This window comes from Candidozyma haemuli (assembly GCF_002926055.2).
Source record: "Candidozyma haemuli strain B11899 chromosome Unknown I_2014730914, whole genome shotgun sequence".
Taxonomy (NCBI): domain Eukaryota; kingdom Fungi; phylum Ascomycota; class Pichiomycetes; order Serinales; family Metschnikowiaceae; genus Candidozyma; species Candidozyma haemuli.
The window spans coordinates 704,693-731,439 of record NW_020289909.1 but is presented as its reverse complement, the minus strand read 5'-3'; the positions used below and the strand labels follow the sequence as shown (position 1 = coordinate 731,439).

Below are 26,747 nucleotides of genomic sequence, written 5' to 3'. Positions count from 1 at the left end.
CCCCTATAGAAGCCTGAGTTTTTGCACCCACTCCAGAACCTTTAAACCTACCCCCCTTGGTTTATTTCTCCAGAACAGAACCTCGCCCCTTCCTTAAGTCACCATGGGATTGTCTTTCTCCAAGTTGTTCAGTAACCTCTTTGGTAACAAAGAGATGAGAATATTGATGGTTGGTTTGGATGCCGCCGGTAAAACCACCATCTTGTACAAATTGAAGCTCGGTGAGATTGTCACCACCATTCCTACCATTGGTTTCAACGTCGAGACCGTCGAGTACAAGAACATCTCTTTCACCGTGTGGGATGTCGGTGGACAGGACAAGATCAGACCTTTGTGGAGATACTACTTCCAGAACACCCAGGGCATCATCTTTGTTGTTGACTCCAACGATAGAGACCGTATCGCCGAGGCTAGAGAGGAGTTGCAGCAGATGCTCAACGAGGACGAGTTGAGAGACGCTTTGCTCTTGGTCTTTGCCAACAAGCAGGACTTGCCAAACGCCATGAACGCTGCCGAGATTACCGAGAAGTTGGGCTTGCATTCCATCAGACAGAGACCTTGGTTCATCCAGTCCACCTGTGCCACCACCGGTGACGGTTTGTACGAAGGTTTGGAATGGTTGTCTACCAACTTGAAGAACTCCTCGTAATTGCAACCCTTCTTCCCTCGATTGAAATAATGGCAAAATGGTATCTGTATTCTTCTGCCTACGATGTCCTACTCTTTTAGTTGTCGCTTCGCTATGAAGTCATGCTTATTTACTTTTTGTGCCCTTGTGGTATAGAACGCATGGAATTGTAATCGTCAGAATTGTAGCTCAATTGTAATTTCCACCCAAAAGGCTGATGCATCATAGGTTTTATTACGCCACCTATTAATTCAGCTGATCCGGAGCCTGATCCGAGCATTTACCACTGATCCGGCTAGGGCTCCAGCCCTACCACGTGATACTCATATCAGGTCAGTCATAACGTGACCACTGGTCCCATGTCGCACATCCGTACACCCACACTAAACTAACCAGCTTTTCCCATAGTTAACGAAAAAAAAAAAAAAACTAATAGTGAGAAATCCCCCTCTGCCTGCAGTACCTCCTCACTCTCCATCCACTCTGAAAAAAAATTTCTTCTGGAAATCTTCTCTTTACCGCAGACTATCACACAACAAAATGGTATGTGACGCCGTCAAGACGACCAAAGTCCACCAATATCGCCAGCACATTCGTATCGTTATAAAGAGATGTTAATTTCCCATTATCCTTTTCCCCAAGAACAATAAGACCTATGTCCATCCAGTTCGTCAAACATTGAATATCCATCGACGACAAGCCATCCAACGCCATCCCCATCGAAAGTCATAAAACGAAATCCATGTATCCATTCATCCATGTTATCCGAGTAAACCCACTTTCCATGTTCGTTTATCCACAAATAATGTCAATTCTTGTACATCCATGTAACGCTATGTGTGGCATCCATCAAACTAAATACTAACCATCAGGCCGGAGTTAAGGTTGCCGAATTGAGAAACAAGTCTAAGGAGCAGTTGGAGGAGCAGTTGCTCTCCTTGAAGCAGGAGTTGGCCTCCTTGAAGGTCCAGAAGTTGACCAGACCAGCCGTTCCTCAGATCGGTGTTGTCAGAAAGGACATTGCCAGAGTCTTGACCGTCATCAACGCTCTCCAAAGAGAGAACGTCAGAGCTTTCTACGCCGGCAAGAAGCACATTCCAAAGGACTTGAGAGAGAAGAAGACCAGAGCTTTGAGAAGAGCTTTGTCTAAGGAGGACGCTGCCAGAATCACTCCAAGAGAGAGAAAGAGAAGAGGCGCTTTCCCAAAGAGAGTCTACGCTATCAAGGCTTAAATAAAGTAATGGTAATATTCGTGTAAAGTATTGAGAGTGCTACTCATCATCTTGTTAACTGTAGGTTATATATTCTTATATTTATGCCCCGGTTTTTCTCTTACTTTGCTTGAACTGGGTCACCTTCTCCTTCATTTCAACGTCATCAATGACATCTTCAAGCTTCAATGGCATTCTGTTGAAGGGGTCTGTAGGGTCACTCAACAAATGTGCCTTGACAGTGGATCTGTCGATTGTAATTCTTGAACCTGGCAAGATGACAGGATCTTCCATCAAAGTAAACATCAATGGATCCAACAACTCATCAGGCACTTCACCCATCTCCAATTCTTCTTGTTCAAAGGCAACACGCTCTTGGTCGGCTGCGAGACCAAACAGGTAGAAGTCCTTGATTAAGCCATCGTCGAGAGTGGTTTTTGTAGTCAAAATCCTCTTGGCTTTTTCAAAGTACTTGACGTCAAACGATCTGCCATCCTTGGCAACAGCTTGCTTGAACTTACTCTCTCCACTTAAGTTGGCATACACTTCACAAATATCACCAAGGGTCTTCTTAGGATCGAAATCATACTTCTCTGGCTCCTTCACCTTCAAAGTCGAACACTTAGGACCAACCAAAAGAGCCAAGTTGTAATCCATCATACCTGCAAGACGGTCCACAAGTTCACCAATTGTGAAACCCTCAGGGACTTGTTTTGTGAACAACTTGAACAACTTCATAGTCTGATTTGCCAATCCCATGTATGACTTGGCTTTGGACTCTTCAGTCAGCAAGTTAGACTCAAGCTCCTCGGTGGTACCAAACTCGTCGGTGTTACCCTCGCTACCAGCTTCTCTAGCGTTGAATTCAACTTGCAAGTTGTGGATAGAATTAAGCGAGTTGAAGGCCTCGTCAATCAAGAAGGTGGTATCGTTCAACATACGAGCAATGAATCGAATGAAAAACTCAACGTTATGTCTCAGGTAATCCGTCAACTGGTTTCTGTAATGATCATTGTGCCATAACTCTTCAATAATCATCGAGATGTAGAATCTGCTGTTGAACTTGTCGTAGAATTGCGAGGAAGCACCAGTCTTCTCGATCATCACGTAGATATCCAAAAGCGAGTAAAGGAGGTTGTTCAAGACCAACTTATTGGTGTTGAAAATGTTTGCCATGTATCCGGGAGAACCATTTCTCATTGGGAGACAGCCGCCGAAGAAAATCTCCACGATGCTTCCCTTCATATGTGGGTTTCCGATAAGTTCAGGACATCTCAACAAGATGGTAGCGAACTCAACGAAGACTGAAAGTTTCTCTTCATTATTCATCAATGCGTTGACACCGTACCGACTGATAAACTTGCAGTAGTTGATCAAGCCCAGCAACATGTATTCTGGGAAGAATTTCCATGGCACAGGTGTTTTGGTTTTCAAGAAGTCATGGTCATCCAATTGACTGACTTTTTCAATTTGGAAGATGGGGACTTCGAGTTTTGGGAATGGATGCTTATGCTGGGGGTCGATGGTACGCACCATGAATTGGGAAGCACCGATCACAAAGTCAAAGATTTCCAGATTGACATTTTGGTCGAGGGAAACGGCATCAATGGCGTAGAGCCTGCAACGGGAAGTGTTCAAGAACTCTGTGATACGAGGTAACATTCCTCTAGCCGCTGGATCACGTTGCATACGAGAAATCATCTCAGTAGACCTCTTTAATTCACTCTTTAATCTTCCGTGTTGCGTAATCATACCGCCAATACCGTATTCCATGTATGTTAAAGACAAGTAGAAACAGTCCGAGATGAAATTTGTGTCCTCATCCATTGAGTTGCTATAGTACTCGTCCGCTTCAGAGCTCGAAGAGTACATTCTTGCATCCTCTTTGACATCCAACAACTTGTTCTTTGGTCCGAAATAGTCTGGGTCAATCTTGTTGATCTTGGTAAACATAGGGTAGTCTAAGAAGGGCATACTGAGACGAATCAAAAGGTATGAAATGTTAAACATGAATCCGTCACTGGGCAACTTAGACGCCTTGGCATGAGAACCTGTTCTCAAATGGGAAACATTAACCAAGTCTGCAAACCATTTCATCATATCCTGTCTGGTTTGAGGAGAACCACGAATGAGTTTATCCACAATAAACCAAATTCTATCAAACACGACTTTCATCTCGTTTTGAGCCGATGAAAAGAGAGGCATCAACTGAGATGATGAAAGTTCGAGCTGGGCGTCCGACTTGGCACCTCCGGCAAAGTAGAATGTTGCAACTTCGCCAGCTAATGGAGAAAGTCTCAAGAAGGAACCTAATAAAGTTTTATGTTCAAAATCTAGACCCTTCGACGAATCTGGAGGGCGAAAGCCATCCACCTGAGAGAAGATGGCGGCAACAGGCTTAACTGAAACCAAGTTTTCCCAAATCGAAAGGAACTTGCTGTACTCTGGCTTGTGAAGATTAAGGCCATGCAATTTGGCGCTAATGGTTGGTAAAAGCAAGTTCATCAAATCCAAGAGGTAGTCCAGTTCAATAGCCTTGTTGATGATATCCACCAAAAAGGGGCTCATGTCGCTGCGCTCAATGAATATGTCAACGGACTTTTCTATATCGTTGTTGAGTACCATTTCTGGGATCTGGAAGCAAATGAGACCATAGGAAGCACAAAAGCCGATAATAGTGTTGACTATGGCCAACTTCTGGTCATAGATTTGGTCTTTCTTAGGCAAAATGCGCTTCAACTGGAACGCTTTCTTATAGACATCAAAGAGATACGCGATTGGTAACGTAGACCCTGGAGTGCCCGTATCAGTTAAGATCTCCACGAAGACATCCTCGATGGAATCAGCTGAAAGAGGACCAGATGATCCCACATCAGAAAACTTAGGGCTACCTGAAAACCCAACGCCAAAAGTTCTTGGGATCTCTGCTCGGAGCCATTTATCAACTTGTTCTGGGGACAGTAACTTAGATTCAGCAGGTGGAGTCTGTTTAGGAGGTGCAGAAGAAGTCAGAGGTTCTTCGGCAGGTCTTTTCTGTACTGGAGCTGGTTTGGGAGCCTCCGGTTCTTTCTTTACAGGCTGGGGCTTCTCCTTTGGAGTAGAAGGTTCTGGAGGAGTTCTGGAGCTGCTCAGTTCTTGCTGGGAAGACTGCTGGAGCGCCGCCAAACGGGCCAATCGCTTAGCACGGATCTGGAATAGTTAGTAATAAACTGAAGTAAGGTTTCTTTTTGATAAATACATACTTCGTCTTGGCTACTCATGAGGCTTTAGAGTTGGTAATCTGGTGAGCCTGATGAAGGCGATAATACTATGTGTGGGGATGCACGGGTGCGTTGATCCAGGAGTACCACTAGGACGGTCCAGCCCGGGGTAAGTTGGGAATATTTGGAGGAAGAACAGTGAAATTGGGAAGGGGGTTTAATTGGGATGTTAATGTAACAGTGGTTTGGTTAGTTGGGGAGTTTTGAGCTTGTGGTGTGGAAAGGCATGGAGCTAACGTGGAGTCTCAGATCGTCATAGTGAACCAGCTGTGGCTGTTTGATACTGGTGTATTTGGGCAGTTATTGGGGCATTTTGGGGTTATAAATGGAAACTAAGGTCCATGGTAAGTGGATTGTTCTTTGGGGGTCGTCATAGATCTTTGAAGATATCAACCTTCATGCTCATATGTAAAGCATGAGAACAGACAACGATAGCTTACCATAGAGCAAATAAAAGCCAGACACTCAAAAATGGACTTTAAGATAAATAACCGTCAAGCTGCTTTCCAGTAGATACCTCCAGCACTGTCTTTGGATAGAGAACTTCTCTTCAACGAATACGATATCAATGCCACTTACAAGTAGTATAAGTGAAGCCCCAGGAAACAACCATTACTTATGGTCAGATTGGTAGTATTAAAATCCGAAACCACTTTCGAATCCACCCTTATAACTTAATTTTGCCCCCACATACTGAACCACCAAACAAAGACCCTCTGCCTTCTTTGCTCTACCAATCCACCTACAAGCCAATGCCCTCTCCTAGCTCCCAACCACCAGACCACTTAGAATCTCCAATCCCACCGAATAACTCAACTACAGCTTCCACCCAGTGGCTGCAAAATACTGCGTAGTAGCCACTTCAACCAACCTTCTATAACAATCTAAGTCCCAAAAACGGCCCCACATAACGTATCCTGCCAAGCGTGGTCAATTTTCCACCTTTTCTCCATCCACGTTCCACTTTTCATGTGCAAAACACCCTTCCCTGCCACCAAATCTTAATCTTACTTTCCTCTAACTTCCACCACCAAACCCATCATTACCCTATACTTCCCTTTGTTCTCGCTTCTCTAACGTCCCTTGTTCTCGCTTCTTCAACGTCCCTTGTTCGCTTGCTGCAAAATACAATACCACAATGGGAACCGGTTGCGAAGGTTGCAAATCTCCAGATGCCTGCGAAGGCTGAAAGTTAAGAAACCGTACGTCTGGGCCAATTTGGCTGCCCACGAAACGAAGGCACTTTTTCTACAGTATATTGGCCTTTTTGTGTCCCTGAGGAGGCCCCTTATTGGATACTAGGATATATAATTCGCAGCCGCGGCCACACTATTTTCCACAAGATTGACCCCACAATCTGAAGAAGATAAGAGCCGAGGACCACTTGAAGGTAAAGCTACATACATCTTTTTGTTTTTCCTGTTTTGTATCTTCGTTTAATCTTTCATCATGTACTCAGTGGAGAAGAAGGTCGCCCCAGGCGTGTTTCCTAGAGCCCCAGGCTCGACTACTTTATCCTCGGATAAGGTCCAGCTTGTCTATAACAAGTTCACTCCAAAGAACCCAGCTGGCAAAGATGCCACCAAGATTAACCTTATTTTCGCCCATGGCTCGGGTATGAACAAAGGTACTTGGAACTACCATATCCAGAAACTCTACGAGGCCAACCAGAACAACTCTAGCTGGAAGCTTAACAATGTGATTGCAGTGGACAACTTCAGTCACGGAGACTCTGCTGAGCTTAACAGAGAGAAGATTGGCTGGACTTTTGATTGGTGTGACAACGGTAAGGATTTGGTTGAGGTTGTCAAACATGAAATTAGAACCACCGGTGACTTTGAGCCAAGTGGTTATACCAGAAACATCCTTATTGGCCATTCTTTGGGTGGATACGCTGTGCTCTGGGCTGGTTTCCTTGAGCCACAGCTTTTCGATTCGATCATTTCCGTCGAGCCAGTTGTTCAGTACACTCAGGCTTTGAACGAATGGTTCTTCAAGCGTATGATCAAGGCTGGTAAGTTTATTGAAAACGAGTACCCTAGCGTGGAAGCTGCCCATGAGCACTTGAAGAAGAAGAGTTTCTACAATGTCATGGAGAAGAACGTTCTTGACGCTTTTGTGGATGACGAATTGGTCGTTAACAAGGACGGTACTGTTAGAGTTAAGGCCCAGAGATTGCACCAGGTTGCCACCTACTGTGGTGTTTCCTACTCTGCCGAAAGAGGTATGGGTATTTTGAACCAGCTCGAGATCCCATTCTACCATATTACTGGTGCTGACGCTGTCTGGACTCCTCGTGAGTCTGTGGACTGGATCAGAGAAGAGGTTCCTGAGCATCTTCTCGAGACCGCAGACATGCCAAAGGGTGGTCACTTGGTTCACGGTGAACAGCCACTTGAGCTGGTCAAGTTGTGGCTCGAATTCATTGACAAGCGTGCTGCTTTCGTTCAAGAACACAGAAAGAACTTACCTGAAGTGAAGTACAACGGCGACAGAAAGAAGATCTTCAATGAGCAATGGAAGTACTTGGAAGCTGTTGACGTTGAGGGCTTGTACTACTTTGGCCACGTTCGTCCTAAGCTCTAGATGAATCTTGTTAGACCAAAACATAGAGGGGGCAGTCCATGCTACCATGTTAGACTTTCAATGCTCAACGCGTTCAACGTGATGTCGCTCCGAGAACACATCATCGTATAGAGGCTTTTTTTTACCCAACAAATCATCTATTTATCCATTACTCATCTCTCCAGGGAAAAGGGTCCAATCAATGGGTGCAAAAACGTCCTTCATTTAGCCCCACCAGCCCCGCAGCCCCACCTCGCAAAACCTTGATTTTGATCCGGGATGATAAGACGAAAAGACCAACTTCTTGGACATTTTGGAGTCTCCAGAATCACCAAAAAGGTTCTTCGTCTTCTAAACCCACCTCTTCTTTCCTCTTTTTTCCCTTGTCTCTTCTCTCTCGTCCACTGTTTGGACCGCGGTCCCTGCACTCCCCGGGTCACCCGACCTCGCCGGGGTACCCCGGATTCTTCCCCAGGTATTTTTCAATACTCCATCGCCAAAGTCCATACTTTACCGTCTATAATGACACGAAGACTTACTCCCCAGGAGAAGAAGGCCCGCAGGCCTGCCTCCCGAGCATGCACGTTCTGTCACTCCAAGCATTTACAGTGTTCAAACACGAGACCGTGTCAGAATTGCATCAAACGTGGTATAGCTGATGGATGTCAAGACGTGGTTCGTAAAAGAGCCAAGTACATGACACAACTGGAGACAGAGAGTAGCCTGGCGCCTCCTGAGCCCCAGCCAAAGCAGGAGCCACCGAGTTATAGTAATCTTCGAGCAGATCTACTGGGCACGTCGTATGGCATGAGTTTGGCAGAAAGCATCGAATCAGCCTTGGGTAAGGACTCCAGCGGGTCGACGCCATCTACGCATAACTTCAACTCGAACTTCCTTAACCAGGAGTATATGATGCTCGGGGACTTGATCCTGAAACCGCTGCTGCCGTCTCTGTCGTTTGACAACCTTAGTATGCCACCGCCAATGGTTTCGCCCAACATCGTGTCTGATCACGATACAGAAAAGGAAAGCCGTCCGTTTATCTCTTTGGGCGACAACAGGGACGAAGACCTGGGGCTGGATTTCTCGCTCCAGTTTTCCAAAGCCACAGAGGACCAGTACGTGCTGCCGCTTCTTTCTCATCACATCTACCAGACTGTCCAGGACATTTACTCGAATAAGATCATTGGGTTTGACTATCCGCTGTCGTACCACTCGCTTACGTTCTTCTTGAAGAAACGGTTTGCTCTAAGCGATAACGAGCTGCTGCCGGAGGAAAACGCACGCAAGAGAAACAACCTACTAATAATCTTGAAGCTTATTGCCTCCTACAGACCAACGTTTATCAGTGCTCACAAGTCGCTTTTCAAGCCGTTTGACTTTCAGTTTTTGGAGATGTCTTTCCAGCGGTGTCTTTTGGATTATGAGAACCTTTCCAAGCTTAACGCATCGCCTACGATAATCTGGCGTCGTACGGGAGAAATCGTCAGCATTCTGAACGATTTGGTGAACTTGCTTGGACTCAGTTCGTCTGATATTTTATCGAAAAGAACGTTTATCATCGAACTAATGTACGATGACGAGTCGATCGTTGAGTATTTCCGTTTATTCAAGTCGGTTGCTGTGGGAAACCTTCATTCCACCATTGTGACACGCTGCAAACTCATCAAAAAGTCAACCGAACACGAAAGAATTGCACGTACCAACACCAGAATCCGGGACTGTGATTATATTGAATTTTGTTCAGCGTGGACGGTCAAAAGAGACCTTTTCGACATTCCCATGATGATCGTGGGCCAGTTTCTACCGGTATTGCCCACCAGCGACAGTATCAGAACGTACTAGCGCCTCTACCAGAAAAGAACCATCCAGGGTCAGGCACCAGGATAGCTTCAATATGTATTTATTTATTCCACACATGACCTGTAGAATCCAGTAAACAACCATCTAAGTGCATAGACGCTGGAATGGCGTAATGTTGACGATCCTACCAAATCGAATGTTCCCTACTCCAAGCATCCAGTGGCTGCGAAAAAGTTTATCCGACGCCAAGATGACCCAAAGCCAGTGAACATTGTACGATACTGACGAGAACCAAGGACTTGAATTTCAGTTACCCAACCAAGGCAATTCGTGTTTTACAAATTTTTCGGTCACTGGCAAAAGACATAGAAACAGACATAGGGAGTCCATTTGGCCCAACACCAGAACCATGCGACTACCCATTCAGTACAATCCACAAATGGCCTAAACCGTACCCAATTTACGTTCTTCCCCTCCATTTAAATCCCTCAACCTCCCTAACCGACTCTTCCTAATTCATCCGTATTTCTCCACCCCTCCACTTTCCTCCCCAGAACTCACCGCCAATAACTGACCAGCCTTCTGTCACTCATAGTTAAAAAAAAGGCGTGGCGCGAGTTTGAGCCGTGACGAAGTGGTGCAACTTTTTCTCCCGCCCAGCAGAAAACGAGGTTTCCCAGATAAACAGAGAAAAAGGGAAGTGGTAAATTAAAAGAAGACATTTACTGGAATGTGAAATATATAGAAAAACCTGGGAATCCATTGAATTCCATAAACCTACAAAAAATAGCCTTTTTACTGGTCCTTTTTCTCCTTAGTTTATACCCTGGTCATCAAGAATGGCTGCGAAAAAAAGCGAAGAATAGCAGTCTCGCGCTGCAAAGTGGTGTTACTTCCAGAACAACCAAAGTCGTCCCACTATCCGTTTACAGACGAGTCTGAATTGATATAAAAGGGCCAAACCCAGCTAGAAAGTAGGTTCTCTCCACCAAACACATATTCAATGATTAACCCAAAACACGCATTACTCGTTGGCGGCGCCTTGTATGGCTGCGGCGTTGCTTACATGTTCACCAACTACTACAAGAGATCGTCCTTCAGACAGATATACGTCAAGGCTGATAAGAACTACGACAAGGTCAAGATTTTGCACCCACCAACGCAGGCGTCGGTGTAGCCGGCAAGGTCTGCCCCTAGGACTGTATAGGTCAGTAATATATTATATTCAGAGGAAGCTGTAGAAGGCTGCTTTAGGTTGTAGTTTGGTGGTTTTTTTTTGTTTTGTTTCGTAATAGAAGAGTGGCCTTGACCATGGATAATAGAAGGTGGGAGGTTTCGGTTAGTATGGGCTGTTAAGTATGGGGACCCTGTGCGCCCGGGCCCAGTCGGGTACCATGAGATGAGCCTATACTACAACCACTAAGTCAAGAAAGGAGACAAAAGGCTGCCACGGCTGCTACGCCTGCCACGCCTACAATAAGGAATTCAGGTTTATGCCAGATCATCACTTTTCAACGCCCTACCGTTTTTGTGGCCATTGTTTCCCCAGTAAACCATTCATATTGAACAATGCACAATGGTGAAAAATTTAATGCCATCTCAAAGCCAAAGCCGTATCCCATCCTCAAGCTCTCTTCGGACTTGGCGGTTTACCCAAATCCAGTACCCGAATAATAATTTCAACGCTAAAAATGGGCCACGTCCCAAGGTTCATAATATTTTTTTCAAGCACACTACTTAAGGTTTCATCCAACGACGTAAATGCAACCTCCATCGCCGGTTCGGCTTGTGAGGCTCATAATTTCACCAAACCGTTGAACACCCAGACCATACAAAAGTGGCTATAGTGACACATTTCCAGACCAAACAGGGCTTACCGGGTAAATGCTTGCTCGTGTAACAATTTTTCACTTGTGATTTGGTCTTGCTCAGGTTTAGCGCTAATGGCGTCGAATCTGGTTAATTTGTTTAGGTGCCAGTGCATATTGTGCAATTTCACCGCTGCAATTATGAGCCGCTGGCCTATAGAAAAATACCACCAACAAGTGGCGGTTCCAATGAGAAAGACTTAACAGAAAGCAAGTAAAAGCCTGTTTTCCAGGTAACTTCTGGTTGGCTCGGCTAAAGTGGCTGCGAAAAACACCGCTAGACGAGAAACGCCTCAGCCAATAACCACCAGCCTCTCCAACAACTTCCAGCCTCCAACAGCCTCCGCTCAGAGCCGTGTCGCTGTGCGTTGCCTGTGGAGACACTTGCCGCATGATATTGATTAAAAAGTGTATTACTGTAATAGTAGAGAAGTAGGTGTAGCCAGCTGGCTTCTGATCCATTCCGGTTAAGCCTCTTACACTTGCCTAGGTCCATCCATAATTGGTCCAGCCCGCTGATCGGCCACCAATCTGAAAAATCCACAAAAACGTAAAATCGTCAATCGGCCGTTTCCCAATTGTCCACAAGTCTTTAGCTATTCTCTTCCCTCCACCCACTGGTTCATCCACCTCTCGAGCCTCTTTCGTCTATGCGTGGTTGTCAACGGTGCTCTCTAACGACCTGCACGCCACAGCCGTGCCTCCTTCAACACCCATACTTGAAATTACCCAACTTCCCTCCAGACCCAATTTTCGCCCTTTTTCCAACAATTTCTACCTCTAAAGCCTTCATTACGGTCTTTCTACCCACGGCATCACCTCTAACGTCCACTGTGGCTCGACGCACAACGCAGGGCGTTACACCTCTGCGCATTCCTTGCATTTGTCGTGTGCACTACGTCCTTGCACCCATTATTTAATCCCTGTTATCGATTTTCCTTATATACCCCTTGGACTGGGACCCTTTTTTTTCAGAAGCTGTTAGTAATGGCAGATATAGGTGCTGCGTCTGAAAAGGGCTCGGACGTTCCGTACCAGCAGCCGGTGTCGGCCTCGGCGTCGCCGTCGTATACGGGTACTGAGCAGTCCAGCTACTACGAGGATGATCGAAACTTTGTCCAGAGAGCCATCGACTCGTTCAAACCTATTGATCTTGAAGACGATGGCGTGGATACGACGAACATGACGGAGTTGGAGAAATCCATTTACGCCACGTCCAGACACCCTTTGGCTCGTCGTTTGAAGGCTAGACACTTGCAGATGATTGCTATTGGTGGTTCTATTGGTACTGGGCTTTTCGTTGGATCAGGCTATGCTTTGGCCATGGGTGGTCCGGCGGGTGTGTTGATTTCTTATATTTTGGTGGGTTACTCGCTTTTTGCTGTGGTGATGGCATTGGGTGAAATGTCTGTTCAGTTCCCAGTGTCCGGTTCGTTTAATGCCTTCTTCTCACGGTTCGTGGACCCAGCCTGGGGTTTCACGCTTGGTCTTTTGTATTCGTTGTCGTGGTTGATTTCGTTTCCTGCCGAGTTGGTGGCTTGTTCGTTGACGATCAGTTACTGGGATGATAGGGTCAACCCTGCTGTGTGGGTCGCTGTATTCCTTGTGGCTATCAGTTCCATCAACTTGTTTGGCGTTAAGGGATACGGTGAGGTTGAATTCACGCTTTCCATTATCAAAGTGCTTGCAGTGATTGGATTTATCATTGTGGGTATTTGTATCATTTGTGGTGTGGGTGATCAGGGGTACATTGGTGCTCGTTACTGGCATAATCCTGGTTCGTTCAACCACGGTTTCAAAGGAGTGTGTTCAGCTTTCATCTCGGCTGCCTTTTCTTTTGGCGGTGTGGAACTTGTGGCTTTGGCTGCTTCCGAAACTGCAAACCCAAGAAAAGCTTTGCCAAGGGCCACCAAACAGGTTTTCTGGAGAATCACCCTTTTCTACGTCACCACTGCGGTTGTCATTGGCTGTCTTGTGCCATACACTGACGACAGATTGCTTAACGGTTCATCCAGTGAAGATATCACCTCTTCTCCATTCGTCATTGCTATCAACAATGGTGGTATTAACGTTTTACCAGATATCATGAATGCCGTCATTTTGGTGGCTGTCGTTTCTGTGGGTGCATCTTCTGTCTATGGTTGTTCTCGTTCCTTGGCATCTTTGGCTGTCCAAGGTTTGCTTCCTAAATGTATTGCTTACATTGACAGAAACGGTAGACCTTTGGTGGCTATCCTTATTACAAACGCTTTTGGACTTTTGGGCTTTTTGGCTTCCTCGAGAAACCAGAGTGAAGTCTTCACCTGGCTTTTCTCTGTGTGTTCATTGGCTGCCTTCTTCACCTGGATCGCTATTTGCTTTACCCACTTGCGTTTCAGATGGGCCTTGTCTGCTCAAGGCCGTAACACTGACGAAGTTATCTTTGCCTCTCCATTGGGTGTTTGGGGCTCCCTCGCTGGTATGATCGTGTTGATCTTGATTGTTATTGGCGAAATCTGGGTCTCTATCTGGCCAATCGGTTCCCCAGCAGACGTTGAGCAGTTCTTTAAGAACTGCCTTTCGATGCCATTGATTATTGTGTTGGTACTTTCTTTCAAGGCTTACAAAGGTACATTGACGAAATGGCTTATACCGTTGGACGAGGTTGACCTCGATACTGGCCGACGTGAAATTGACGTTGAGATATTGAAACAGGAAATTGCTGATGATAGAGCTCGTATAGCAGCAAAGAGCTTCTGGTACCGTGTATACAGATTCTGGTGTTGATAGTTTGTTCACTATTTACGCTGTTATGTTAATGAATAATTTGATGTGCTATGTATGATGTAGCCTAGGCTGGCGACTGTGCTGTGTTAGAATCGGGCTCGGCATTCTCTGAACTGCCTTCATTGGCCTTCGCCTGTGCCATTAAGATCTCCTTCTGCTCAGCAGGAATCTTCACTTTACCTCCCTTAGTGGCCTCGTACAAGGGACAAGTCTTATTCGTTCTGATATGACCAAAAGCGCCACAAGAAGCACATCTTCTTGTTCTGCTCTTACCCTTACCAATACCCTTACCACCGAAAGCGTAGGATCCATCTGGCAACATCACCGTGTTGTCGTCTATTATGGTGCCTCCTGCAACAGCTGCAAGATGAAGAGGATCCTTGCTCGGCTTTCTTCCCTTACTAAGCTTGGCTCTCTTTGTCAAGTTGGCGATCTTCTCTTCCAATGCCTTTCTTCTAATCTTGTTCATCTCGATATCATTGGTTGGTAAGATCTCGTTAGCATTCACCATCGACATCTTGTCGCCTTCAATCTGCTTCTTTCGCTTAATGTAAGCCTTGATGAGACGTGGATCGGTCACAAACTCAACCTTTCTTTGAACGATATCGTTTTCATCTCTAACAAGACGCGTGATCTTCAACACATTTCTTCTCGCTGACTGAACACCTTCCTGCTTGACCTTGTCTTCCTTCTCTTTAGCGAACTTCTGCTTCATGAAATCCTTGTGATCAAGAGGTTTGTACTCTCTGTAGATATCATCAAGGTTATGACCCTCTCTATTGTCGACGGTCAACGAACTTCTCTGAGAATACCAGATCCTAGAGATTTCGTTTTCATAAAGCTTTTGCTGGTATGCGGCCGTTGTGTTCTTAGGAACAGTATCTTTTGGAGGAGGAATAAGAGGCTTGAAGCCATGCTTTTGGGTAGCTCTCAAGAAAGAGAAACCAAGGCCAATTCCACTGGGGTCACCTTCACCATTCAATTGAAGCATGGCCTTTGTCTGGTTCGCAAAGATGAAACTCTTCGAAAGACTCCATGGTGAAAGACCTTCATCAATCGTCTCCTCGGCTTCTCCATCTTTCTCTCTTCTCTTCTTCTCGGCAGCCTTCTCCTTCTCTTCGTTCTCATGCTCCTCCATTTCTTTGCTTCCTTCCTTCTCCCTCTTCTCTCTCTTGAGATCTTGCTTTCTAGAGTCGTCATTGTACAATGAGTCGATATCGTCAAGAACTTGCAGTCCATGTTGCATACTATCCAAAAGGGCGGCATCTTCAGGAGTAATCATGGCTCTGATTTCGTCTTCTGTTGGAACGACATCCATGTTTTTGATTTTCCAGAAACCTTGATCATCACCCTTTCTCTGGTACTCCATGAACTCTTTAAGTCTTTGTCTGTTTTGCATATCATTCTGGTCTGGGAAGTGCAGGGAAATGTCCTTAACCGAAAGACGAGCATTACCGTTCTTGTTCATGGTACGGTAGACAATCATTTTCAAACGGTTCTTGGAAGTATTGGTGACCTTTCTGGAATGAGGAGCAGGCACTTCGACCGCTGGGAACACATTACCCACAGCAAACAAATGGTTGATGGCACGTAAATAATGTCTTTGATGGTTTCCGCAACCCAGCGATCTTATAAGAAGGAAATCGGTGTTCTTTGGTTCCTGCTTGAAGATGGGAGCTCTAATCATGTTGTTATATAGGGTTGGAACGAAATCCCCCTTAGCAACATGACCAAAGTTCCAGAACGGAGAACGATCCTCTACGCCGAGGACATGTGTTTCTCCAAGTGGCGCCTTAGGTCTCAGGTTATCGTCTTCCTTTTCTTTTCTGTAGTAGTTGATCAACTTGCTTCCCATACCGAAGTTAGACAATATGCTTGGGTATTCCTCCGAATATTCCATGGCGATCAAAGGAGAAGAATCGACCGAAGTCAAGTCCGATGTCTTTCTGAATATCTCGGTTTGCGTCTTACCCTTATCCTTCTTCTTCTTCCGCACCTTGAGTTTAGAGAAGCAAATCAAAGAACCTTGTCTGACTTGGAACTTGCCTCTATGGTAAGCTCTTGCCTCCTCTGGAGACATTCTTATCTTGTAGTATGGCGTCTGGAGTCTCATAGCAGGAACGGAATGCTCGATGTTCAAGTTACTCAACTGACTTCTCACCTTCGTATTATAGTTGTTTCTCAAGATCTCGTATTGTTTGTCGTTCGAGATGTTGAACTTCATATGCAAATGTTTCTTGTCTGTAGGGATAAGGGCTTTGGATCTGGTGCTGTCAGTTTTCTTCTTGTCTGGCACAAATAGAAGGTTTGGATCGTTCATATTAAGCTCGAACTTTTCTGGAGCAGCTTGACCGTTGAAGATATTTTCGTCATCATAATACAAATCATCATCAACAAATCTATCGCTGGAGATAGCCGATCCCTTAGTCTTTGAAGGTTCTTTGTCGGAATCGCCAGCATCTAGAATATCGGCGTCGTCCCAATCAGCACTGGCAAGGACGAGGTCTTTGCTGAATTCAGCGAATTTATCGTTCTCAACTCCGTCTGATTTAATGAATGGTAAAAGCTTGATCTTGACGGCGTTTTCCTTGTTGCTTTCGAAGTCTGATATTAGGTCGAGATCAGCTTGTGTAATCTCAACAATGCCTGGTCTTTGAACAGAGGTAACGCCTCTTTTTGATTTAAATGCTTTTTTCTGATCGGGTTCAACCTCCAAACTAAGCTTCATAGGTATTAGTGGCTTGATGTTCGTTCTGGATGCAATGCCCGGCCGGAGGTGGCTGTAGTATTTTGGTGCTGGAAGCGACATATTATGGAAGTTGACTGGTTTATCTGGGTGGTAATCAGGGAAGTGTCTTGCCACCATACGGGTTTTCTGTCGTGACTCCATATCCTTAACAATTTTCTGAAGCTTTGCCTTTTTAAGAGCCAACTCCTCCGGCGACTTACGCTTTCTTGAGGTCTTCAAGTCTGGAGCTGCACGGTTATCCTCTTCATCCTCAAAGCCCAAATCCAAATCGTCAAGACCATCATCTTCAAACCCGAATTGGTTATTCATATCATCTAGCATGTGCATATCTTCACCTCCCATATGTCCAAGATCGTTGCCATCATCAGGTTTAGCGTCGTCGTCACCAAAGAAAGCATCAAACTCGTCGTTTGCTTGGTTCTGAAGATCCTCTTCATCATCCATTCCTGGTCCTTGAGCAAGATTGTCTTTCGACTCATCTGCCACCGAAGCAAGTTCAGCATCATCATTCTCATCTGCAAGTTCATCAATATCCTCGTAATCGATAGCATCATCAGCGTGCTGAGTCGTTCTCTCCGAGAATATCTCATCTAGAACTTTCTCATCAGGCAACTCTACATCGCCCTGAACAAGCGAATTGTAGAAGCCGTCGCCTTCTCCTGACTTCTTGGACCTCACTGACCCGTTGGTGCCGTTGGGTGCCATCGTTGGGTGGTACTTAAATGGAGAATCCTTGATGTTGTAGTAGTAAGTAGGAAGGTTGGTGTATTTGGTGATGGTGCACGGGTGTACTGGAGCCCTCCAAGTGGGCCACCCATTTATAGCCCCAATGCTGATTTTTTGATGAAATCTTGACATTTTATGAAGAATGCAGGTATCTTTCTTATTCCTTCATTGCCTTCTCTTTTTCACTTTTTGAGTACCACATCCCGCCTTGACTATATCCCACATACATTGAGACGCGGTGAGACCAAAACACACTACTACTAGTTAAAGCACATTCCATGAAGAACTTGTGTTTGGTCATACACTGTACCTCCAAACCAGGCCGTGCTATAAACTACTCCTACAATAAAGACACTGATGTGTATGTGGTGTACAACTTTTCACTTCTACATCAACATGTGGGTAAACTTCTAAAGGACTACCAGAACGGTGAGATCAGTGTTGTGCTTCTATACAAGCAATTGCCTGCTCTTCTTGAGGCAACGAAGCTTTTGTATCAGGAAAGCAACGAAGAAAAGAAACAAAAGGTTTACAATGACTACAAACTGCTGTACAAGCGTCAATTGGCTATTGTAACGGGAAACACTGGAGCTGGAGGTGCTTTGAACACTGATTTCGATGTGAAGTTGCCTCAGGGCCATTCAGATAAGACGCTAGGGTTTGAAACATTTTTCATCTTTGATACAACTGGATTTGAACCGCTGGATCATTTGTCAGAAAGTAATACCGGTAAACAGCAGCTTCTACGGTTCTTAGCTTTAAAGCATGGTGGTTATTATGGTGCAATTTCAGGTAAACTCGAAGAATTGGAGGACCCAGAAACGTGTCAATTATTCTTGTTATCTTTGAAAGGCGGGTTGAGCAAGGAAGAGGAACAGCATATATTCACAGCCAAAGGCGATCCGATCACAGATAACATCAACCTGCATCAGCGGATCGCCTTGGGATGGGATCTGTGGAGTAAAATACAAATGGTGGCTAGACTGATATCTAGACGAGACGATTGGGGTTTGTTAGATGAAGAAGTCAAGTTGGCAGAGCTAGACGACCTTTACGAGGCTTTCTTGAGGAAGGAGGGGCAAGATTTTCTTGGGAAGGCGAAGGAGATCGTGGGATTCAAGGAACCGCCCGAGAAGGCTCTGCCTCCGCCTATGTTAACGTACAACGATGTGATTAAGAAGCTCGAGGAAGCCATTCTGGGATGATAGAAGGTGAGGAGGAGCGAGTCTTTCATCTTCAGAAATAAGAGCCACGAAATAATTTGAAGGCAGCTAAAGAGTGGCTTCATCCATCTACGTGATCTATCGTCTAGTTTCGTCAAACAAGACGCATTACATTGCATCATGAGGAGTATTCGTTGTTCTCCCGGCGGAGTCTGAAACCCGACACAGCAAGAGTCACAGGGAGAAGACAAGCAAGATAAAGCAAGTGCTTCGTATCGATTAGCTTCTACTTATACTGCTCACTGGTACATTCACGATGCCCTGGGAAGCTACAACAGCTCTCCCCTGCTACACACCCCTCTCACTAGGCATCCTAAATACGAAACAAGCATACCAAACCTCTTAAAAGTATCTCTAAATTACCTCTCCATCTCTATACATTGTCATCTGCGTGTAATGTACCATCATTGGATCATCAGAATCTACTACATATCAAGGCATCGATTCGCGTTCTCAACAGATCATCTCCCCCCATAGAACACACATGCTACATGGCCAGTGAAGATATAAAGTCAGAAGTGCCCCCAGTGGCGTCTGATAATTCACAGAAAAGAGACAACTCACATCTCGACAAACCAAAAAAGCAGAAAGTGCATAAACGAAAACTCAAGAAGATGCTTGCAAAACCTACCATACAAAACATAGAAGCACCTGTTCCCCTTCCAGCCATCAGAAAACTTGTCATTGAGTTGGCAGAAGGAGTGAGTCAGAAGCACCAGAAGCGGATTCAGGTGAAGGAAGCTGAAAAGGTGCCTAATACTGTTGTTTGTCTTGTTCCTGGTCTTCTTAACAGTGACTTCCATGCAGAGAAAGCTACTGGAACCCAAGCACTTGGAAAAGCGAAGGAAGATGAAAAGCTTACATTCTTTTGGAATACTTTCCCAGAAGTGGTGCCATTGACGTACCCTGGAAAGGCTAACGAGGTGTTCTCTCCACAGCGTACGTTGGTGAACAGAGAGATTGAGAAGTCCGTCAAAAGGAAACTTCTTGAGCATCTGGCGAACACGGCTATAAAACTTGATGATCTTCTTATCAAGATGCCTGACTGGATGGATCACGATTATAAGTTTTTCCCTGGATCAGGCCAAACTGTACCTGAGGATTGGTATGAGACGGTTGAGCTCAACCAAGGCGAACCCAAGGTGTATGCGCTAGATTGTGAATTCTGTCAAACTAAGGCAGGAAGCCAGTTGGCGAGGATTTCTGTTGTAGACTACGACAATAACGTTGTTTACGATGAGTATGTCAAGCCAGAGGCGGAGATAATTGACTACAAAACGAAGTTCTCTGGAATCACTGAAGAACTCATGGTGAACGCTTCTACCACAGAGAAGGATGTTCGTGAAAAGCTCCGTCTGTTGATTTCGGCGTCGGATTTCCTTGTCGGCCACTCGTTGCTGTTTGATCTCAATGTCTTGAAGATGTCCCATTCTAAGATCATCGACACTTGTACTATCTACGATCATCCTCGTAAAAAGCCATTTAAAGCAAGCCTCAAATGGTTGAGTGAGACTTATCTTGATAGAAAGATCCAAAAGGGGGAGGAAAACAATGCTGGTCATTCTTCAGTGGAAGACTGCATTGCATGTTTAGACTTGTTGAAGTTGAAGTTGTCGAAAGGTATGCTATTCGGACAAGAACCTGATGAAGAACCAATCTCTGTCGCTCTTAACACGGAAGCAGAGAAACCTGTTGCATTGGTTGATACTCTGATGTCCGATTGGCGGATTGCCAATACTTCGGCCCATACATTGCATCAGTACTTGGTTGAAAATGACGATGAGGCTGTGAAGCAGATTGCCGATGCTATCAAGGTTAGCAAAACAGTCTTCTGTAAGCTTTCCGAGTATCCACAAGGCGGAAACGACGACGAGAAACTGAAACTTAACACAAGACTTCAGAGTATCTGGCAGACGTTGCCAGAAAATAGTATATTTATCGTTGTTTGCGGAACAGTTGTTGATCCAGAGATCGATACTCTCCAAAGAGTCAAGCTGAAGTTCAACTGGATGCAAAAGCAAGGTATGAAAGTAACGGATCCCGAACAAGTATGGGACTTCGATAAGGCTGCCAAGCTCAAGAGTCTGGTAGCGAAAGCCAAAGAGTCCGCCTGTTTCCTTGCCGTGAAGGCTTCTTAAGTGATTGAGTCCAAAGAACAGCATTAGTTTATAGATAGGCATATACAGCCCTTGCATGATTATGATACAACACTGTAGCTTCCCTCGCCACATTCCCTACAAGGCAGTACCTGATTCTCGATAATATTGTTACACACCACCAAGGTCAATGGTTCGTTCTAGTATACATAACCTAAGGTCAATTGGGCAGTCTGTAGACATCCAGCAGTCAGCTCCTTACATACCCAAGCCCGAAAGCGACGAAATCTGGTCGTCCTTCTTGTCCATACTCAAAGCCAGTCTCAAGTCAGAGTCCTGCTGTGGGTCTGGAGGAGCTTCCTGGACAACCTCAACAATAACTGGATCTTGCAAGTACTGGCATGACTCCAAGTTGTACACGCTCGTAGAGTCGACATTAGGAGCAGCATCTTCAGCGGCAGAAGCGTTCGTCTTCACCCAACCTTTCAACTTCAAGTTGGCTGGACCGCCAGAACCGTATTCAAGTGGATTGTACCATTCCTTCACCCACGTGACGGAGTCGTTGATGTGGGACTTTGGTCTTGTCACTGGAGTAGCCGGCGTAGCTGATTTGGCGAACATATGGGATGTGTTATGTAGTTGTAGTACTGGAAGTTGGTGATGGTTTAGGTGCGCACCTACTGTTACCACTGGCAGTGTGCTAAATGAGAATGAGACAGATTGAGAGGGTAGATTGCAGACTGAGAATAAACAGAGAGTGTTGTGGTCCTAGAGGAAGTGAAATTGGTTATTTGGGGTATTAGAGGTTCATGGGCTCTGGTGTTGATAGTACTCTACTACTGAGCTACACCTATCCAGCTCGTGTCGGTCCTGGCTGGTGCCGAGGACGCATTTCATTAATCATGGTTCGTGATATGTAGATATAAGTTAATTTTTTTTCGTTATCCTTGGTCCACCACCGTGGTCCTGCTGCCGTCCAGGTCCTCTGCTTCCTCGTTGGCGAGTTCCTCCTCCCTGTACCCTGGCTGCTGACGCCTGAGGGCCTTCAGCTTAGCCTTCTCGAGCTTCTCTCTAACCTTCTGCCTATGTCTCTCTTCAGCCATTACCTTCTGGTCGTACCAGCGCATCATATGCACGGGCTTGACGCCAAAGAACGCTTCATACTGGCAAAAGAGACACCCGGTGTTCTCGTCAATAGCACGCTGTGGTTCCTGTTTCTTCTTCTTTTTGTTATTCTTCTTCTTTTTCTTCTTGCCGGTCTCAGCCACCTCCTGGGGCGCTTCAACACGGCCCTGCTTATCTCGCAGATGCAAATTCATGAATCGAAGCTGCTCTTCCACATTACAGTATGTGGGCACGAGCTTCCCGTTCCTGTCATATTCAAACGTGAACTCACACGATGGCTCATCGTCTCTATTTCTGCTTTCGCCAGCAGGTCCATCGCTAAGCTCTACTTCGATGTGATGCGTGGGACCGTAGTCATACAGAAACTCTGGGTCACCTTGAATTTCTCCAATATCGTAGTCGTCCTGTTCTAGATCATCGTATTCTTCGTAATCCTCCATCGTCCCTTCATGAAGACCCTCTTCGTCGTTCGTTCCGTATAAAGAAAAGCCTGACTCTGCCAGTCTCTCTGCTTCCACTTCTGCAATCTTCTGCTGAAGCTTCATTATCTCATCATTGTCTCTTAGACTAACGACATCTTTGAGACCAATCTTCAGGATCATCTTTTCCATTTCCTGCTTTATTAGCTTGATCTCTTCAAGCCCAAAGCCCATCTTAAATGGGTTTTCTTCCTTGGGGAACGGCAGGAAGGACCCACTGCCAGACTCTTTCATCTTCCTGTTCTCCATGTTTCGTCTGACCATTGTGATAAATTCCAACTTGCGCTGGGTATCCAGTTTTCGTTGGGCCTCTTGAAGTTTCTCTGGTTGTTTTTGTCGCTCGGAAATTGCTTCTTCCGTGCTCATTGCTTGAACTGATCTGTAGATGCTCTTACTAATTTTTTTTTTTACTTAAGGTGCGAAGTGTACTACACGAGATTTTGCAACCATCTACAAGAGACGAAAGAGGCAAATATAGGGAAATCGCCGTGGTAATAAAATTATTTAGGTAGAGGCACCAATCACACTCTGTAGTTTATGTTGGATTGTCAAGATCAACCTTTTCTGATAAAATACAATTCCATCAATGTGTTGATACTTGATTCCTCAGGCTTTTGGTGGTTTAATCCTTCTTCAAGGTTCTCTGCTTCTCTGCATTCTTAACAACCTTTTCGTCGACGAAAAGACCCTTTCTTCTTCTGATGTTGTTCATGTACCTTCTTGCGACATTTTCTCTTTCAGCGAATGTTCCGAGCTCTTCAAGCTCTTCTTCAGTGTGGGGTACCCAGAATGGATCAATGTCAAGCATATCAAAACCATCGAACACAAGCTGAGGACTTGCAGCACCTGAAGTTCTCTTTCTGATTTCTTCTGAGAATCCAAAGGCTTCCACAACTGGGATTCTGGCGTTGATGGTGAAAAATGGCGTACCTTCTTTCATTTCTTCAGATATAATCGATCCACCTCTCTTCTGGATGACGACATAGACCTTTCCAAGTACTTCAGGAGATGTTTGAATCTCACATGTGTACATGGCAAGGAAAAGACGAGGCGCATTGAGCAAGAACCCCTTGTGGATAAGCTGCCTGGTTTGCTTCAAAATTCTTCCTGCCAAGTTGAGCAAGACCTCTTCAGTATCAGGTCTGTAAGTACGCTTGAGCACAACAATGGTACCCTGAACCGGCTCTGAACAAAGGGGGCCTTCGTTCATTGCTAGCTGGAATCCACCCAACACGTTGGACTCAAACTCAAACCTAGTTGCCTCCTCATTCTCCTTCACCAATGCTCTGCGGAACTGCTGGCCATTGGTTGGGTCCTCAACAAAAACGTTAGCACCGACTCTTTTTGGTCCGAAGCTGATGACATTGTTGATAAAGTCCTTGGCAGTCAGGAATATTTCAAGAACTTCACGAGGAAGTGTGTGCTCTTCAAGAACACCAAGGAACTTTTCGTTAAACAAAGCAACATGCTTCTCGAATTCTTCTGCTGAGTTGGTGAGTCTTGAGTTTACTAAGTCCTTGATTTCATGCTCGCTCTTGGTCAAGAAGTTGGTCACTTCATCTGGCAATGGGTATACTTCAATTTGCAAATCAACCTCATCCTCTTCAACTTCTTCCTCTTCGGCATCACTGGCTTCTTCAAGCTCCTCCTTAGTGATTGAAGGCTTGGCATCGACATTCAATCCTTCCCTAAAAGGAATCACAGGCTCTTTGATCACCACGTCACATCCTGGTGCAAAACGGGTTTCAAGATCCTTAAGACATCTTTCCAAATGCAACTCACCAGCAACACAGACAATAAGTTCTCCAGAGTCATCATCAATGTACCACTCAAGAACAGGATCAGCTTTTGTAAGCAAATCCAATCCCTTCTCGAGCTTATGCAATTTAAGCAAATTGTCAGGCTCAATGGCAACTCTCATGATTGGTTTGTTGTGAATTAAAGTGGCAGTCGATGCAAAGTTTAAGTATGGCTTACCTTCTGGTAACTCTGACATGATGGTAGCATTCTTCAAGACAAGGTCACCCAAGCCAATCAAGCCAACGATGTTTCCAGCAGGTACAGAACCAACTCTCACAAACTCACGGCCCATAATCAAAAGAAGATCTTGGATGACGACGTTCTCACGGAATTGTTCAATGTTGGATGGATGGTCCTTGCCCAACGCTGGGTCATACTTGGGACCGACGATACAAACGCTTTGGCCACGAATCAACGTACCAGAGTAGACTCTAGTGAAGGCGACCAAAGTCTCTTTTTCAACCTCCGTCTCTTCTTCTTCTTCGTCTGGATCTTCCTCAAACTCCCATTGGAACTGATCTGGTTTCGTTTCAAGGTAGATCTCTCCACCATCTTCTTCTTCCAAACGAGCATCAGCTAAAGCTGCTGCAGCGTCTGAAGCCTTCTTGGCAATCTCACGGGCCTTTCGACTTCTTTCCTGGAGCTCTTCAGCACTTGGTGCAACTGTAGCTTCTTTGGGGAGCTCAGCATTTGGAACGGAAAGCATTTTGGACACATATGCTAATGTATGGGATTCGGGGTCCGAAGCATCGCAAGCCTCCAAAGCCTTCTTGAAAGATTCATCTAAAAGCTCTTCACGGGGTGTTTCAGGAACAGCGCTATAGATACATTCATCCAAGATCTTTTCCATTCTCTGTTGCTGAGCTTCCGAAGGGTTTGGCAAGTACTCAATCACGGCACCAAGAAGAGCATGACTCAACGGAATCCATTGGGACATAATCAAGTTAAGTAAACTCTTATAGTCGGTAGAACGCAAGTCACGAGGGGAAAGTTTCGAACCTAGTTTACTGGTAATTTTCTCGAGTTTCTCATCGTCTCTGTTCAAGAGGCATGCGTCGTAGATGTTCCAAATTTGCTCTAAAACAAGGGAGACAAAAAGCGGCTTGAGTGATGCTTGAGAAGATTTCAATTTGTTTCCAGGAATAATCTTTTTGTTTTTCATATCCAAGTAAAAGTCACCCCACAAAGTCTTAGACAACACAGCATGAGAAAATCCAAGTTTTGCCAGGTAAATGCGAGCAAAAGTGTTAATGGAAAAAGCCCAGCCGTCAACAGCCGAGGCAAAAATGACATTGTTGCTCTCAGGAGAGAAATAAAGGTCCAGGTCAGACCTTTCAACGTATTCGCCTTCCGCACCGGACTCTCTCCACTTCATATCGTCTTCCATTCTGTCACCAGCGTAGAACGAGCCGATAACCGAGTTCACTTGCTCCACAAGCCTCAGAATATGCTGATATGCTTCCAAAGGCAGGAAACGCCATTCATTCACCAACCTATCCATCTTGTTAAGCACCAAAATCGGCTTCAATCTGTCCACCCAGCACTGTCTGAGCACATTCACCGTCTGGGAGCAAACTCCCTCGACGACATCAACTAAAACCACAGCACCATCACAAAGACGAGATGCAGTGGACACTTCTGAAGAGAAATCAATATGCCCAGGTGAGTCTATAAGGTTAATCAAGTGTTCTTTAACCTCGGCTTCATCTGAGTTGCTTCCCTCCTTCTTCCTCATCACCTTGAAATACAAAGAAATAGCAGACAGCTCCATGGTAATGCCTCGAAGCTGTTCGTCCTCACGGGAATCCAAGTACCTCACTTTACCAGCCATTCGCTGGGATATTATACCGTTGGTGGCCAAAAGCGAGTCACTCAACGACGTCTTGCCATGATCAACATGGGCCAAAATGCAGATGTTCCGGACATTGGGCGTGGAAGCTTGAAGGTCACGGACCTTTTCTGGAGAAAGCTTCATGGTAATGCTATTTTATAGTGGTAATTGGTAATGAGTAAGTAGTACCAGCTTGATCAGCAGTTATATACATAAGTCGCAGTGCGATGCTCATCAGGCACTTACTCCATGCTTTGTCCCTTATGCTGTTCACCATTAAAGAAGAACTTGCTTCTGCTGGCAGTGGCGATTTTGGTTTGCAGTAAGGAGACTTGTGTGTTTCCTTTCAACTTGAGCAAGCAGGAATTGATGGATAAAGAGTTGGTGGTGAGAACCGATGAGGCAGAGATCATGCAGCAGATGAAGACGAAGCTTGAGGACGCTGGCGTGGAGGATCAGATGGTGAAATTCTTGCTGAAAGCCGATCCAGCTGTTCAGTAAGGGGATGCTTGAGTTGTTGGGAATATGGAGGGATCAGAGGAGAAGAGGAGAACGGTTGGAGCAGTGTATCATGGTATGGAAACGGCATACCGACAATGACTATGAAGTAACGTAAG

At 45.4% G+C, this 26,747-nt stretch overlaps 12 protein-coding genes across 12 annotated transcripts; 7 read left to right on the top strand and 5 right to left on the bottom strand. All coding sequences in view use genetic code 12, as the record gives it.

Annotated features, from left to right (window-relative positions):
• Window positions 1-103: 103 nt before the first annotated feature.
• Window positions 104-649, top strand: ARF2 (Arf family GTPase; the record flags this gene model as incomplete). Its single annotated transcript, XM_025488829.1, has 1 exon — window positions 104-649. The coding sequence occupies one exon, from the start codon at window positions 104-106 to the stop codon at window positions 647-649; it is 546 nt and encodes a 181-aa protein (XP_025343596.1).
• A 784-nt stretch (window positions 650-1,433) lies between these two features.
• On the top strand, window positions 1,434-1,860 carry RPL35 (60S ribosomal protein uL29; the record flags this gene model as incomplete). The annotated part of the gene is made up of 2 exons (XM_025488828.1): window positions 1,434-1,445; window positions 1,501-1,860. 2 exons carry the CDS (start codon window positions 1,434-1,436, stop codon window positions 1,858-1,860), a joined length of 372 nt encoding a protein of 123 aa, XP_025343595.1.
• An 81-nt stretch (window positions 1,861-1,941) lies between these two features.
• On the bottom strand, window positions 1,942-5,099 carry CXQ85_005228 (ubiquitin-ubiquitin ligase; the record flags this gene model as incomplete). The annotated part of the gene is made up of 2 exons (XM_025488827.1): window positions 1,942-5,028; window positions 5,082-5,099. The coding sequence occupies 2 exons, from the start codon at window positions 5,097-5,099 to the stop codon at window positions 1,942-1,944; spliced, it is 3,105 nt and encodes a 1,034-aa protein (XP_025343594.1).
• Window positions 5,100-6,548: 1,449 nt separating this feature from the next.
• On the top strand, window positions 6,549-7,685 carry CXQ85_005227 (alpha/beta fold hydrolase; the record flags this gene model as incomplete). The annotated part of the gene is made up of 1 exon (XM_025488826.1): window positions 6,549-7,685. The coding sequence occupies one exon, from the start codon at window positions 6,549-6,551 to the stop codon at window positions 7,683-7,685; it is 1,137 nt and encodes a 378-aa protein (XP_025343593.1).
• Window positions 7,686-8,186: 501 nt separating this feature from the next.
• ZCF23 (Zcf23p) lies at window positions 8,187-9,509 on the top strand (the record flags this gene model as incomplete). The annotated part of the gene is made up of 1 exon (XM_025488825.1): window positions 8,187-9,509. One exon carries the CDS (start codon window positions 8,187-8,189, stop codon window positions 9,507-9,509), a length of 1,323 nt encoding a protein of 440 aa, XP_025343592.1.
• Window positions 9,510-12,322: 2,813 nt separating this feature from the next.
• GAP4 (Gap4p) lies at window positions 12,323-14,101 on the top strand (the record flags this gene model as incomplete). The annotated part of the gene is made up of 1 exon (XM_025488824.1): window positions 12,323-14,101. One exon carries the CDS (start codon window positions 12,323-12,325, stop codon window positions 14,099-14,101), a length of 1,779 nt encoding a protein of 592 aa, XP_025343591.1.
• A 64-nt stretch (window positions 14,102-14,165) lies between these two features.
• TAF145 (Taf145p) lies at window positions 14,166-17,555 on the bottom strand (the record flags this gene model as incomplete). The annotated part of the gene is made up of 1 exon (XM_025488823.1): window positions 14,166-17,555. One exon carries the CDS (start codon window positions 17,553-17,555, stop codon window positions 14,166-14,168), a length of 3,390 nt encoding a protein of 1,129 aa, XP_025343590.1.
• Window positions 17,556-17,854: 299 nt separating this feature from the next.
• Window positions 17,855-18,781, top strand: CXQ85_005223 (uncharacterized protein; the record flags this gene model as incomplete). Its single annotated transcript, XM_025488822.1, has 1 exon — window positions 17,855-18,781. One exon carries the CDS (start codon window positions 17,855-17,857, stop codon window positions 18,779-18,781), a length of 927 nt encoding a protein of 308 aa, XP_025343589.1.
• Window positions 18,782-19,290: 509 nt separating this feature from the next.
• Window positions 19,291-20,937, top strand: CXQ85_005222 (uncharacterized protein; the record flags this gene model as incomplete). The annotated part of the gene is made up of 1 exon (XM_025488821.1): window positions 19,291-20,937. One exon carries the CDS (start codon window positions 19,291-19,293, stop codon window positions 20,935-20,937), a length of 1,647 nt encoding a protein of 548 aa, XP_025343588.1.
• Window positions 20,938-21,153: 216 nt separating this feature from the next.
• CXQ85_005221 (uncharacterized protein) lies at window positions 21,154-21,516 on the bottom strand (the record flags this gene model as incomplete). The annotated part of the gene is made up of 1 exon (XM_025488820.1): window positions 21,154-21,516. One exon carries the CDS (start codon window positions 21,514-21,516, stop codon window positions 21,154-21,156), a length of 363 nt encoding a protein of 120 aa, XP_025343587.1.
• Window positions 21,517-21,836: 320 nt separating this feature from the next.
• CXQ85_005220 (uncharacterized protein) lies at window positions 21,837-22,865 on the bottom strand (the record flags this gene model as incomplete). The annotated part of the gene is made up of 1 exon (XM_025488819.1): window positions 21,837-22,865. One exon carries the CDS (start codon window positions 22,863-22,865, stop codon window positions 21,837-21,839), a length of 1,029 nt encoding a protein of 342 aa, XP_025343586.1.
• Window positions 22,866-23,121: 256 nt separating this feature from the next.
• RIA1 (GTPase) lies at window positions 23,122-26,274 on the bottom strand (the record flags this gene model as incomplete). The annotated part of the gene is made up of 1 exon (XM_025488818.1): window positions 23,122-26,274. One exon carries the CDS (start codon window positions 26,272-26,274, stop codon window positions 23,122-23,124), a length of 3,153 nt encoding a protein of 1,050 aa, XP_025343585.1.
• Between the last annotated feature and the right edge of the window lie 473 nt (window positions 26,275-26,747).